This window comes from Anabrus simplex, chromosome 5 (genome assembly GCF_040414725.1).
Source record: "Anabrus simplex isolate iqAnaSimp1 chromosome 5, ASM4041472v1, whole genome shotgun sequence".
Classification (NCBI taxonomy): domain Eukaryota; kingdom Metazoa; phylum Arthropoda; class Insecta; order Orthoptera; family Tettigoniidae; genus Anabrus; species Anabrus simplex.
The window spans coordinates 135,123,078-135,138,019 of record NC_090269.1 but is presented as its reverse complement, the minus strand read 5'-3'; the positions used below and the strand labels follow the sequence as shown (position 1 = coordinate 135,138,019).

General features: G+C 42.2%; 1 protein-coding gene across 1 annotated transcript in view; it reads right to left on the bottom strand.

The window, feature by feature from the left end:
• LOC136874689 (uncharacterized) overlaps window positions 1–14,942 on the bottom strand; it is a 226,509-nt gene that overhangs the window by 48,479 nt on the left and 163,088 nt on the right. The window contains exon 3 of the mRNA XM_067148328.2: window positions 12,766–12,845. Within this exon, the coding sequence (XP_067004429.2) occupies window positions 12,766–12,845 (80 nt within the window). The remainder of the gene's footprint in view (window positions 1–12,765; window positions 12,846–14,942) is intronic.

Here is a 14,942-nt window from a genome sequence, read left to right as displayed (position 1 = left end):
TGCGTGCTTGCATTCAAAGTAGTAGCGCCTACAGCGGGTATTACTGTACCACCATGTCACATGCCTTCTCGTGCATACTTGAACGTCTGACCTGGAAACTTTAATCTAATTGTTTAGCCTAAATTGCATTCCTCTAAATTAATGTCTTCTTGGTGTTGGAATTTCATTTTCCGCTACTGTATGAGACCATACCACGGAAAAGCCATCTTAAGTTGGAAAAATAATAATTCATCTCAATAGAGAAATGAATTATGGCACATCCGTTATAAATTTACGTTCTTATAACACCGTATTGTTTTAAAATATACTTACAGAATTCTGAACAAGACATATTCTTAAAATTGTACCTAGCTAACAACCGAATTTTCCACTGAATCTATATTTAGGTTAAGTGTAAATTCCCGAGGTGGTGCAGCTGTTTTCAGGCTCACCCTCAATGGAGGTGAGCTACATGTATCATTTTAACCACATATCAGCTCTTCTGCAAATTTTTAAATCTCTGGCAGTACCGAGAATCAAACTTGGGCTCCGAGGACTTGGAAGTTAACATTAGTTCAATTATGAGGAATTTCTGCATAGTACTACACAAAGTTTTCAACAACTAGTGTGACAGTGGTCAAGTTACACAACTGAAAAATGTATAAAATATTATCATATTTTGAAGATTCAAGTTAGACAGATGGTCAACTTTCAGAATAAATTCTGTACATAAACAAGTGCATATTTGCCGGTTCCTTAAATAATGTGGTCAATTAAAACAGCTGGTAAACTTGACAGGTTTTGTCATATGAATGTGTGAGGAAGAGCCATTTTAGAGGGTAATATGAGACAGCTCCGCAATGTTAGTAACACGAAACACCACTATGTGGCTCACGCGAAGTGACTGTCCTTTGTTTAATACTTAGGTTTGCACCAGCAGCGCTGAGGTAAGTAGAGGTGAGCAGAATAGCAGTGCTGCCAACTGTTGGTTGTTGGTATGATATGGCTATACTTTTCTTTTTCTTGCCGTGCGGACAGTATGCGCCCCGAAGGAGCCACTATTCTCATGACAGAGATTGGCATGGATGTGCAAAAATACGTTAAAGCTAATAAATGATGTTTATTTCTTGCCGTAAGCCCCGAGATTAAAGGAGGTATTGAGAAAGTGTACGGTTACCGTCTGACACCATGACACTTTCAAACTTCGCGGGCCTCTTTAGTCTTTTTTATTTTGCAGTGGTTGGTAATCTCGGCCAATGCTCGTAATCCACGGCGGAAGCAATGATAATGGCGCGAGGACCACTACTTTAGGTTATAAAAGTAAATATACTTCTAGGGGAAGGTGGATCAGACCCTGGCAGGCGTATTGAACTCTCTTCCAGAATCATTTTTAGGGAAGAATAGCAGCACTGAAACTATCATAATGGTGCTTGATTTAAGTGAAAGGACAAAGAAATTGGCATTTCCTCTTCACTCTAATAGTAGGAGGAAGTGATTGGAAGAATGAAGTTTCCGGCTATAGAAAGGGTCACGGATGGTGAGAAAATGGGAGACACCGAAAGCCTCGTAAACATAACAACAAGAGTTGATCAAGGAGTACGGATAAGGAAAATGTGAGTGAGAAGCCTGGCAAACTCGTGCCCCGTCTCCTGGGAAAATAGTACACGCCATACTACAGTAGTTTTCATTCGAAATCGACTGTGTCAGCACATCCTAAACTCTGTTAGCGGTTGGTGGTAAATTGAGCTCCAGTCCGAATACTTTTGTTGTTTCATATGACGGATCAATAATCCCGTGTATCAGCCGTGAATATTTCCATGTACGACGGGGTGTTGCGCTCGCCTACTCTATTTGTAAGTACGGAATAGTTAGGCGATGTCCATGACAGATTTTTTTTCTTAATACAATTTGTTTTGCGCCACACCGACACAGAGAGGTCTTATGGTGACCATGGGATGGGAAAGGCCTAGGAGTGTGAAGGAAGCGGCCGTGGTCTTCATTCGCCTGGTGTGAAAATGGGAAACCACGGGAAACCAGGGCTGCTGACAGAGGGGTTCGAACCCACTATCTCCCGGATGCGAGCTCACAGCTCCACACCCCTAACCGCACAGCCAACTCGCTCGGTCATGCCAAATCTACTGACGTCAAAGAGCTACTTTTCAGGGTAAAACTTAACCACTCTAGAGTCTTTTGAATAGTATAGCAACTGAAATTATGTGAAGTATATTTTTTATTATTCTTTCTTTCTTTCTTTCTTTCTTTCTTTCTTTCTTTCTTAACCTCTTTACCCTCCAGGGTCGGTTTTTTCATCGGACTCAGCGAGAAATCCCACCTCTACCGCCTCAAGGGCAGTGTCCTGGAGCGTGAGACTTTGGGTCGGGGGATACAACTGGGGAGCAGGACCAGTACCTCGCCCAGGCGGCCTCGCCTGCTTTGCTGAACAGAGACCATGTGGGGGATGGGAATATTGGAAGGGATAGACAAGGACGGGGGAAGGAAGCGGCCGTGGCCTTAAGTTAGGTACCATCCCGGCATTTGCCTGGAGGAGAAGTAGGAAACCACGTAAACCCACTTTGAGAATGGCTGAGGTGGGAATCGAACTGCCCTCTACTCAGTTGACCTCCCGAGGTTGAGAGGACCCCGTTCCAGCCCGCATACCACTTTTTAAATTTCGTGGCAGAGCCGGGAATCGAATCCAGGCCTCCGGGGGTGGCAGCTAATTGCACTAACCACTACACCACAGAGGCGAACTCCCATTTTCACCACCAGGCAAATGCCGGGACGGTACCCTAATAAAAGACCAAGTCCGATTTCGTTCCAGATCCTTCCCCGACCCATCCTTGGGGAAAGTCCAAAATCAAAGCGCACCCCGTAAAATTAATAGCAAGAAAGTATTGAGTATTACTGTATCCCCGCTAAAATGGAGCACCTCTGTCGTTCAAAAATTTGCCTCATGCCGGATCGAACCACTACGCTGCCGATACTCGCACACCTTGTGCTTCAGCCCTTAACCGATTCAGTCACGAACTCTACGTACACGATGCTTGCTAGAGGTTTAGTATTTAAGTACGACCGTTCCACCTCGAAAGTTAATTTCCGTGTCAAAGTCTCCAATAATGCTTTACAGTGTTCATTTGCTGCCTCTGTGGATCCGTGGTAGAGTGTCGGCCTCCGGATCCCAAGATAGTGGGTTCAAACCCGGCAGAGGTAGTCGGATTTTTGAAGAGCGGAAAAAAGTCCGTTCGACACTCCATGTCGTACGATGTCGGCATGTAAAAGATCTCTGGCGCACATTTGGTGTTCACCCGACAAAATTCATTAAATCTCAGCCACAGACGCCCAAGAGAGTTTCGGTTTACTCGGTCTGGCCTCTAGTGAGCCTAGAGTAAAACGGAACGTCGAAATTGACGAGCAGACAGCCAGATGACGTCAAATTGAAATGTCTGCACACGGTAGCTGAGGCCATACGATTATTATTACTTAGTGTTTACAAAGCAAGTGGCATAACCTGTTAATTCGATCATTTTACCTGTGTTATTCCAAGGCGCAATAAATCACATGTTAGTAGAATGGTCCTGAGTATTTGGCGCGGAATTGTGCATAGTAGTTTTCCTCTGCTAGGTCCATGGATCAATTTACAGTGATGACACACTGGTAGGGGAGATTCTTATCGACCATAAGGAGAAATTTCAAGTTATTTGGAGTTCTTTCTTTCTTTCTTTCTTTCTTAATCTGTTTACACTCCTGGGTTGGATTTTTCCTCGGACTCAGCGAGGAATCCCACCTCTACCGCCTCAAGGGCAGTGTCCTGGAGCGTGAGACATTGGGTCGGGGGATACAACTGGGGAGAATGACCAGTACCTCGCCCAGGCGACCTCACCTGCTATACTGAACAGGGGCCTTGGTGGGGGTTGGGAAGATTGGAAGGGACAGACAAGGAAGAGGGAAGTAAGCGACCGACGCCATAAGTTAGGTACCATCCCGGCATTTTCCTGGAGGAGAAGTGAAAAACCACGCAAAACCTCTTGGAGGGATGCTGAGGTGGGAATCGAACTTACCTCTATTCAGTTGACCTCCCGAGGCTGAGTGAACCTCGTTCCAGCCCTCGTACCACTTTTAAAATTTCGTGGCAGAGCCGGGAATCGAACCCAGGCCTCCGATGGTGGCAGCTAATCACACTAACCAATGCACCACAGAGGCGGACAATTTGGAGTTCATAAAACTGAATTATGGGTTGGTGAACCACCGGTTAACGATGAAGAAGGTCGAGAGTCTTCCATTCGTGCTGTGTCGGTAAAACTTCACACGCCACTTCCCTGCAATCGCTGAGTTCTTCTGAGCTCTTACGCAGCGAGATACAATCCTTAATCTTGGGTCCAAATATCGTCCTGAGTATTTGCCGTTCTATTTCGTCTATGACCTTGATGTTGCTGGTTAAGGATGACGTCTCAATTGCGTAGAGTGCTTCTGGGAGAACAACTGTGTGGCAGTGGTGGAGTTTGGCTTTGGTGAAAAGCGATTCCTTATTGTACATATTCCAAGTGATTGTGTAGACTTGACATCATTATTCTGCACGTGTTATATTAGCTACCTTTTCACTTCCAGTGTTCCCAATAATTTCATATATTATTATTATTATTATTATTATTATTATTATTATTATTATTATTATTATTGATTCGTTGTGCCCAACTGTGGAGCGCGTTTGAACTTATTTTGCACAATGTTTCTTCTTCTTGTCTTCCCAATATCTCTTATTTTTTTCACTGTGTTCCTTTCTGCGTGTTTCTGTCCAGCCTGTATTTTTTCTTGTTGGTTTCTCTGCAAATTTATGTTTGTTTACTAAGCTTCTAAATTTCTTTCTGTCTTGAATGGTTTCGTCCTCAATACCCATTTCTTGTAGATCTTCATGAATTTCTGCTAACCAATTGTTGCGGATTTTCAGGGTTAGAGCTACATTTAGAATTTTCTTTGTCAGCCTGTTGTTATCCATTCTGTGTAGGTGTCCGTAGAATTTTAGTCGTCTCTTTCTGATGGTATCTCTGATTTTTTCTGTGAATTGAAAAATTTCGTGTGGTTTCTTTTTCATCCAAATTCCATTTTCGAACTTTGGTCCTAGGATTTTTCTGAGAATTTTCCTCTCTTGTTTCTCAATACTTTTCATTTGTGACCTGCCGCCAATGATCAGTGTTTCAGATGCATAAAGCGCCTCTGGTTTGATGACTGTACTGTAGTGTGGTAATTTTGCATTTTTTTATATATATATACGGTACATCTTCTGTTGTATCCGTTCCATGTGATTTTGTAAGACCTTTGCAGTCTAGCAATTCTTTCTTTGTTAGCTTCCTGATTTAACCCTGCTGGCTGAATAATTTCACCTAGATACTGGAATTTGTCTACTTGGGAAATTATTCCACATTTGGTAATTAATGGTTGATTGTCGAATCTTGATTTAGTTCCTTCCATAAACTGCGTCTTTTCAAATGAAGTCCGGTTTTTGCGGCTATCTCATCCAATTTTTCTATGGAGTGGATTGCTTCTTGTCTGTTGTTCGAAAGGATCGCAAGGTCATCTGCGAAAGCTAAGCATTCAAGGTGAATTATTATTATTATTATTATTATTATTATTATTATTATTATTATTATTATTATTATTATTATTATTATTATTATTATTATTATTATTGTTACGGAGATATCCGTGATAGTTAGAGGTGAAAGAAGGTGCGGGCTGGAATAGGTCTCAACTACAAACCACAGAACAAAATTTAGTAAAAACAAAATTTAGGAATACAATATTTCTTCAAGAAAGTTCATGCCATTGCACCAGAGTGTGTTACCATAGTTTTGGGTAGAGACATCTGTTAGAGATTGTCCACACTTCTTAATCGTTGAAAAACAAAGGCAAATAAAACACACTCAGTGACTTCTTCTGAATAACCGTGGAATTAGTTCAGTAGTTAAAGTTCCAAGTTTCTCCAGTAGAGAAGTTTCAATTGGCGCAATATCTGAATTAGCGGCGTGGAGGTGTACCGCCCGGTACAATTATTATTATTGTCTACCATATACAACTTATGCCGGTGGTATATACAGTGAGATTATGTTGTTATTTTTGTTGTTTGAGCCATCAGTCCATAGACTGGTTTGATGCATTTCGCCATGCCACCCTATCCTGTGCTAATCTTTCCATTACCGGGCGAGTTGGCCGTGCGCGTAGAGGCGCGCGGCTGTGAGCTTGCATCCGGGAGATAGTAGGTTCGAATCCCACTATCGGCAGCCCTGAAAATGGTTTTCCGTGGTTTCCCATTTTCACACCAGGCAAATGCTGGGGCTGTACCTTAATTAAGGCCACGGCCGCTTCCTTCCAACTCCTAGGCCTTTCCTGCCCCATCGTCGCCATAAGACCTATCTGTGTCGGTGCGACGTAAAGCCCCTAGCAAAAAAAAAAATCTTTCCATTTTCATACTTTGCTCTACCAATACCGTTCTTACCGCCTACATTTCCCTCACAAACTAACTGCATAAGTCTTGGGTGTCTTAAGATGTGTCCTATTATTCTATTTTTCTTCTCATCAAATTTCGCCAAGTCGTTCGTTCTCTTCTCACCAATTCGAGTCAGTATCCCTTCATTCATTAATCGACCTATCCACCTCACCTTCACTTATTTTTCAATTTTAACTTTAAATCTCTGCAGTGATAAGAATCGAGGGCTATGAAAAAGAAGCAGCAATCCAGAAAGGGGTGAGGCAACGCTGCAGTTTGTCCCCCCTCCTTTTCAGTGTTTATATAGAACAGGCAGTAAAGAAAATCAAAGAAGGTTTTGGAAACGGAATCACAATCCATGGAGAGGAAATCAAAACCCTGAGATTAGCCGATGATATTGTTGTTTTATCTGAGACTGCAGAAGATCAGGAGAAGTTGCTGAATGGATGGATGGAGTCTTGAGTGAGGAGTAAAAGATGAAAATAAATAAGTCCAAAACAAAAGTAATGGAGTGCAGGCGTACGAAGTTAGGTGATACAGGAAATATTAGATTAGGAAACGAAGTCTTAAAGGAAGTGGAAGAATATTGTTACTTGGGTAGTAAAATAAGTAACGATAGGGGAATAAAGGAGGACATAAAATGCAGACTACTACAAGCAAGGAAGAGCTTTCTTAAGAAAAGAAATTTGCTCACCTCGAACACTGATATAGGGATTAGAAAAATATTTTTGAAGGCTTCCGTTTGGAGCGTGGCATTGTATGGAAGTGAAACAGAAAGAAAGAAGAATGCTGAAGGTGAGATAGATAGATCGAATCACGAATGAAGAGATTGGTGAGAGGAGATCGTTGTGGGTAAATTTGAGGAGAAGAGATAGAATGATTGGACACATCCTAAGACACCTAGGGCTTGTGCAGTTGGTTTTTGAGGGAAGTGTAGGCGATAAGAACGACAGGAGTAGATCAAGGTATGAATATGACAAGCAGATCACAGCACATGTAGGATGAAGTAGAAATGGAAAGGTTAGCACAGGATAGGAGGCTGTATCAAACCAGTCTATGGACGGATGACTCAAACAACAACTTTCAAAGTGCCGGAATTCTTCCCTTTCAAATCCCGTCATCAGTTTTTCCCTAACGCCATTCTTTAAGATCTAAATGTCTCATGTAAAGGGTAAGCGGTTCCGTGTATATAGAGCGAACCAAGACCCCTTTCTAGTTTCAAAGTTTCTTTCGGTCTACCATTTCAATAATCCCTCGTAGTAGGCCTACTTATTGACTAAGAGGAGAAAGACATCTGAAGGAGTAATTTAAAGTCCACGGCAGTTTTAAATCAGTACGTTTCTTAAAACTTTCAATTGCTTTTATCTACCTTAAGATTTTGTCAGGTTTCTGCCATGCATAAAATGCTCCTCGTGACAGAGTTCTTATCGGATTCACCTGAAATTTTCAAAGAATATTCAAATATGTACAGGAATTAAGGTAGTTCTGCATTTTATTATCAGTCGAATATTACCTTCACATTTCTACTCCATAAATAGCAAGAAACTAGATTTTTGCCTATCGAATGAAAAATGAAAAATTTAAAAAATATCTCCATTAGTTTCTTTTTTTTACAGTTTGCTTTACGTCGCACCGACACGGTGATACAAGTGCAATAGACTAGTATTACTTGGAAACAACTCTCTACACCCATGGGTAAATAGTGTAAATATCAAGCTCGGTTAGTTATTATTATTATTATTATTATTATTATTATTATTATTATTATTATTATTATTATTATTATTATTATTGCTTTTGTGGTGTATCCATGAAGTTGTTTACGTCTATTATTATTATTATTATTATTATTATTATTATTATTATTATTATTATTATTATTATTATTATTATTATTATTATTTCCGTAATTATGTACGGACTTTATTTGGTATAAAACGTAGTCGTATCATTTATTATTTGTGTGTTGTATGATCTGTCTTGTGTAACAAAACATGTGAGGTTATGTCACGATACATCTGCTGTATGTATATTAATACGGGTTTATTTAATGTAAGGACACGTAATTAATACTATATAATTTATTATTACCTGTAAATATGACGTATAAATCCAGTGTAATGTAGTGATGGGACATTCGATTCATTTTACTGAATCGATTCATTTGATTCCGTTCACGTTACTGAATCGATACAGTGATCCGATTCACGGCTCATTGGTCATCGCTCCTACTGCATCTGTGTAGTATGTGCTGGTAAGACAGCAGCAACAGCATTCAGTGCTCGCAGCTGCCATCTGGTCTTCATACTATGAACTCCTTCCTTAGAAAAAAATGCTAGTCACTCGAATACATCGAAGGTTTCCGGCGACGCAGGGTGGGAAAGGTTAGGATTAGGAAGTAGCAGCCATGGCCTAAATTAAGGTACAGTCCCAGCATTTCCTGGTGTGAAAATGGGGAAACTACGGAAAACCATCTTAACGGCTGCCGACGGTGGGATTCGAACCTACCATCCCCCGAATGCAAGCGCATAGCTACGCGATACTAACCGCACGACAACTCGCTCAGTCATTTTTGAAAATATGTATTTTTCTATCAGCTGAGGATTTTTTTAAATCGTCATATTTTGTATAGGCTACCCGAGATGTACAGTAACCCACTGGTTTTCTGATTCAGCATACTGTTGGTTAAGTTATCGCGTCTGTCCACATATGATTGAAGTCTTGTGCAACGATGTGCCGTATGAGCTGAGAGAAACCGAGCTCGATAGCTGCGATCACTTAAATGCTGTCAGTATCCAGTAATCGGGAGATAGTGGGTTCGAATCCCACTGTCGGCAGCCCTGAAGATGGTTTTCCGTGGTTTCGCATTTTCACACCAGGCAAATGCTGGGGCTGTACTTTAATAAGGCCACGGCCGTTTCCTTCCCATTTCTAGGATTTTCCTGTCCCATCGTCGCCATAAGACATCTGTGTCGGTGCGACGTAAAAAAATAGCAAAAAAAAACCTGAGAGAATACTGAGCCGTCTTCCCAATATAAAACAGGTACTTTTGAGTGGTCATGAGCATGACTCATAGTCATAGGGCGGTCTAGTGTTGAGTTTAATTGTCAAATGTCAACTAAGTTATAATACTAAGATTCATTAAACTAATAAATAGTATAAACTAATAGCCTACCTACTTGCTAGCTACTTCAGAATTATGTTTTGACTGCCTTTTTAACACTGAAAATAAATCCATCTATTATTTATTTAAAGAAGAGGACAGTGAATGCAAATAGGTATTATTTTCAAATGAGCCGAGCTCGAGAGTCCATTATAGCCTACGATTCTTGCAGTGAATCATGGCTTGCTGTATGTCTCGCTGCAGCGGAAGCTCGGCTCTCCGCGTGTATCTTGTGTCTCACTGAGCCGTGTTCGTTCACGATTCTTTCGGTGTGCCATGGCTCCCTGAATGTCCCGCTGCAGCGGAAGCTCGGCTCTCCGCGTGTCCAGTGAGCCGATACGGAGCCATGTGTATCTTGTGTCTCACTGAGCCGCGCTCGTTCACGATTCTTTCGATGTGCCATGATTCACTGTCCCGCTGCAGCGGAAGCTCGGCTCCCCGTCAACGTCCAGTGAGTGCGCCACTCAGCGCTGTCCGCTGGGAGTAAGCTGAATCGTGTGCTGTGAGCTCGCCGTTCCTGTGAATCGATTCACTCGGACACTTGAATGAATCGATACACTGCTTCGAATCATGCATTCAGTAGCCAACACTAGTGTAATGTTGTGCAACACAGGGTAATAGCCCAGAACAAAGCATATTTGCCACTACAGCTTCATATAATGTTCTATTCATTTGTACATAGGTTATCGGAGACTCGCCGGCCCCGTGGTGTAGGGGTAGCGTGCCTGCCTCTCGCCCGGAGGCCCCGGGTTCGATTCCCGGTCAGGTCAGGGATTTTCTCTCGACCTGAGGGATGGTTCGAGGTTCACTCAGCTTACGTGATTAGAATTGAGGAGCTATCTGACGGTGAGGTGGCGGCCCCGGTCTCGAAAGCCCAGAATAACGGCCGAGAGGATGCGTCGTGCTGACTACACGGCCCCTCGTAATCTGCAGGCCTTCGGGCTGAGCGGCGGTCGCTGGCAGGCCAAGCCCCTTTCAAGGGCGTTAAGTGCCGTGGGATTTGGTTTTGTTTTACTGGAGACTCGAGAAAATACGGCAAAACATGTTGTGTCATACTTTTCTAGAAGCCTGGCCAGGCAAGGTTTTGTGTAAAGAATACGATGTACAAAGACGCACACAGGAGATGCTGTCAATTGTGTACACTGTTTTATTTACAAATTATACACACACGCGCTAATAAACTGCCATCTCGAATTGATTCGAGGAAGAAGAAGAAGAAGACCGCCACATTAACATGTCAACCAATTACCAACACAACAAAATCACAACATGAGTTCACACACTTAACTAACGACTTTCACTAACAAGTCTCGCTAACAACTCAACTACAACTCCCATCTTTGCACTTACGACATCAGACAGGTCTTATGGCGACGATGGGACAGGAAAGGGTTAGGAGTGAGAAGGGACCGTAGCCTTAAGTAAGGTATAGCCCCCAGCATTTGCCTGGTGTGAAAAAGGGAAACAACGGGAAACCATCTTCAGGGCTGCCGACAGTGGGGTTCGAACCCACTATCTCCTGGATGCAAGCTCACAGCAGCACGGCCAACTCGCCCGGCCTCCTGACTGTAAAACACGGAGTTGTTAAATATACGAGTATTCTTGACAAGTCTGCCAAATTATACCGATAGCCCAAATAAATTAAAACTGTGCCGCAAGAAGCACTTTCCATTCATCCTGTGGGTGGGGAAAGCAGATGAAGAATACATCCACGCTATCCCCTGTGTCGTAAGAGGCAACTAAAAGGGATGACCAAGGGATGATTGAATTAGAACCATGAAACTACTTGTTATTAGTATCATCACGTGAGGAAAACCTTGGGTAGCCTTTACTTGCGCGTAGTACCACTATATTAGGTACCAAATAGGTTTGTGATTAGTAGCACACAGGAGCACCGTGCGGTCGGCTTTTGCAGTACCTGTGATTAGGACCACCGTATGAGCAGGACCATGGGATGATAGCTACCATGGTTCTGCCTTGCCTGTGATTAGTACCCACTATATGAGGAACACCACGGGATAGGGGAAAGTCCCTGTGATTAGTACTCTTATGTGATGAACACCATAAGTTTGCGTTGCCTGTAAATGGCGCCGCAAAGTGAGAAAAACATAGGTCTGTATTATATGTCGAATTTCATAACCTCTGAGTAGTACAATAATGTGTGGAATACCGCAAGTCTCTGCTACTTTTGATTAGTACCGCAATATGACAAATACCATGGTTCTACTTTCCTAGCGATCAGTACCGTTATGAGGGGCCGAGAACTTGGATTTTGGACCCCCTTTAGACTGCAAGCATCATCGTTTCACTGTTATGCTGTAGCAGCAGTCCCTTGGTCAGTAATCCTATTCTTTTCGGTCAGTTTGTGTGAATGTAAAGCATTGCGGCTCGCATCCACTGATTGTTTTAAATTCATGTCCATCCATTCATTCTTCGTTCTCACGCTTTGAATTCTGGTCAGTGGAGAATTTTAGACTTTTAATTTGTCATTCCATTTTGTCTCATTTCGTACCATTAGGGGCCGATGACCTCGATGTTAGGCCCCTTTAAACAAAAATCCTCCTCCTCATCATCAAGACATCCTTTCCTAATCTAATATTTCCTGCATCACCTGACTGTGTTCGACTGCACTCCAAGACTCTGTCCATGCATTACAGCAACTCCTCCAGATCTGCTGCAGACTCAACAAAATATCATCGGCAAATCTCAGAGTTTTGATTTCCTCTCCTTGGATTGTGATTCTATTTCGAAATTTCTCTTATGATTTCCTTTACCGTCTCTTCTATACAAACATTGAAATGGAAGCGGGGACAAAGTGCAGCCTTGCCTTACTCCTTTCTGGATTGCTGCTCTTTTTTTCAAAGACAGGAAAGTGAAGGAGGTTTCATAAACCTAGTGCCGTCGGGGTCAGAAAGAAAGAGTTCAGCAAGGAAGGTAAGAATTAATATGAAATTGTAATAGAAGTAAGTGTAAGAATCATGTGAGGCCCTGTTCTTGCTACAACATGTTCCACATGTTGCGAGCCTCTGAGGATGCAGCGTTCTCTCTCTCTCTCTCTGGTAATTAGTAGAATACACTCTAATTCTATATTATTCTATTTGTTTTCGGCGGTAGTAAAAGAATGAACATTTACGTTACTCACCACACGTCATGTTTTCCGAGTTCTCGAACCACTGGAAGCCGAAAATTCTGGTGCTGCTGTCTGGAGGTGTGCAGAAACACCTGTAAATTTGCGAAGATGTACATTTAAAGATAGTTGGAGAATAATAAGAAATTAAGTACGTAAGACTATCCTGGTGAAAAAGACAAAAGGAACACGAAACATACTTATAAAACCTGGAAGTGTATTATTATGCACATCGATTTTGAAGGGAGCTCACATTTCTGCGCATCAGATAGACCACATTTTGGCACTGCTGCCGATGTTTTCCAGCGTGTGGCTTCTTGTAGTGCCGGGAGAGTCTGAGGACATGTTTGACTCGCCAGTTCTGTAGCTGATTTTCCCGGTACACCGCGTTATGTACCGCTGTATGAAGGAAGCGGTCGGAGCATTGACAAATGTGCCATTCCAGCATTTTTCTGGAGTTGAAATCGCGAAAGCGCGGAAAACATTTCGAGGAGAGCCGACGGGGTATTCGAACCCACCTGTCTCCCGAATACAGAGCTAATAGCCACAACTGGCCTTGTAACAACACACTGAGCTAACCTGTTCGAATATTTAGACTGTATAATACGGATATTAATATTGGCGTATGGCAACAAATTAGATACATATACATTTATACAAGTACACAATATTTACAGATATACACAGACAAGAAACATGTTTCCTGGGAGCAAGATTTAGTTATAGTAGAATATCCAACTGGGTGATCCAATGTATGGCTTCCTCTGTTGGTTCCAAAAAGTAACTCGGGCTACCTGTGTAGGAACGTCGTACACATTCAGTTACAATATGGGGGATCGATCGTCTGCTGAGAGTCACCACTGTCCACATTTGTTCCCACCACCGCCGTCTCGATCCTCTTATACTGCCTGCTCTATGTCACTAGTTAACCGTTGCCTACGTTATAATACAAGGCCTGGAAATAGAGCCCGTAAAACGCTATGGAAGTGGTTACACTGAAGTTCAATGCCGGGCCGCTAGGATCGCTATCTTGCCCCCTGTCTAACCAGGCTCGCGCCTTTAAACGTGTTCATTAACTGAGTTGGTTGTGAATATATTATGTATTTGTCTGATGTTAAGCATTCGCAGTTCCAGCCATGGTTTATTCACGTGAAATTAAAGGTAGTGGAATTTCGTTTCACAAGTTTCCAGTGAATGTTCAATGTTCGAAACATTATACAGAGGAAGTATTACGCATGAGATACGACTTCAAGCTGATCGAAGTAGGTCTCTGTTCCCAAGTTTTGATCCGGGTTACGTCATAAGAATCGGGCGATCCCAAAATTTGTCACTGGACTTTTTTAAACTATGCTACCGTGACCGGCAATCATTTGAGAGGCATCTTCAAACTCAGAAATCTTAAATTAGGAAACCAACGAGGAAAATAATTTGCCCAACAAATTTCACGAAAATGAATGTAGCAAGAGCTAAAAATATTGTATGTTCCCCTGAAACAATCTCTGGTTTGTAAAGTATGGAGGTGGTTTTGTCCCGAGAGCATAAAATACAGTTTAAAATAAGCCATTTGTTTCATGGAGCATTTTATTAAATTGTTCAATGCGCATAACGTCTGCAACACCTCACATGGGACATATTCAGGAACGAGAACAAACGAGCATCTTTTAACCGGGCGAGTTGGTCGTATGCTTAGGGGCGCGCGGCTGTGAGCTTGCATCCGGAAGATAGTGGGTTCGAATCCCACTGTCGGCAGCGCTGAAGATGGTTTTCCGTGGTTTCCCATTTTGACACCAGGCAAATGCTGGGGCTGTACCTTAATTAAGGCCACGGCCGCTTCCTTCCAACTCCTAGGCCTTTCCTATTCCATCATCGCCATAATACCTATCTGTGTCGGTGCGATGTACAGTCACTAGCATAAAAAAAAACATCTTTTAGTACTGAAGATGAACTCCTCAGTTGGTTAATTAATGATTTCCTGTCATATATTAAGAAACTTTGTAACAAGTTGATGACTACTGATAAATAAATCATGAATAAAAATATATAAATAAAATTACTCAAAAACTTAATAAAATTAATAAGCATAATTAACCGAAATGTCCGTAGTATGGGCGCCAGAGTTCACCAGAATGGATCCCTCGAATTTAGATAAGAGCATGATAGACTTTATATCCCAGGGCGTGTACATAATGCTG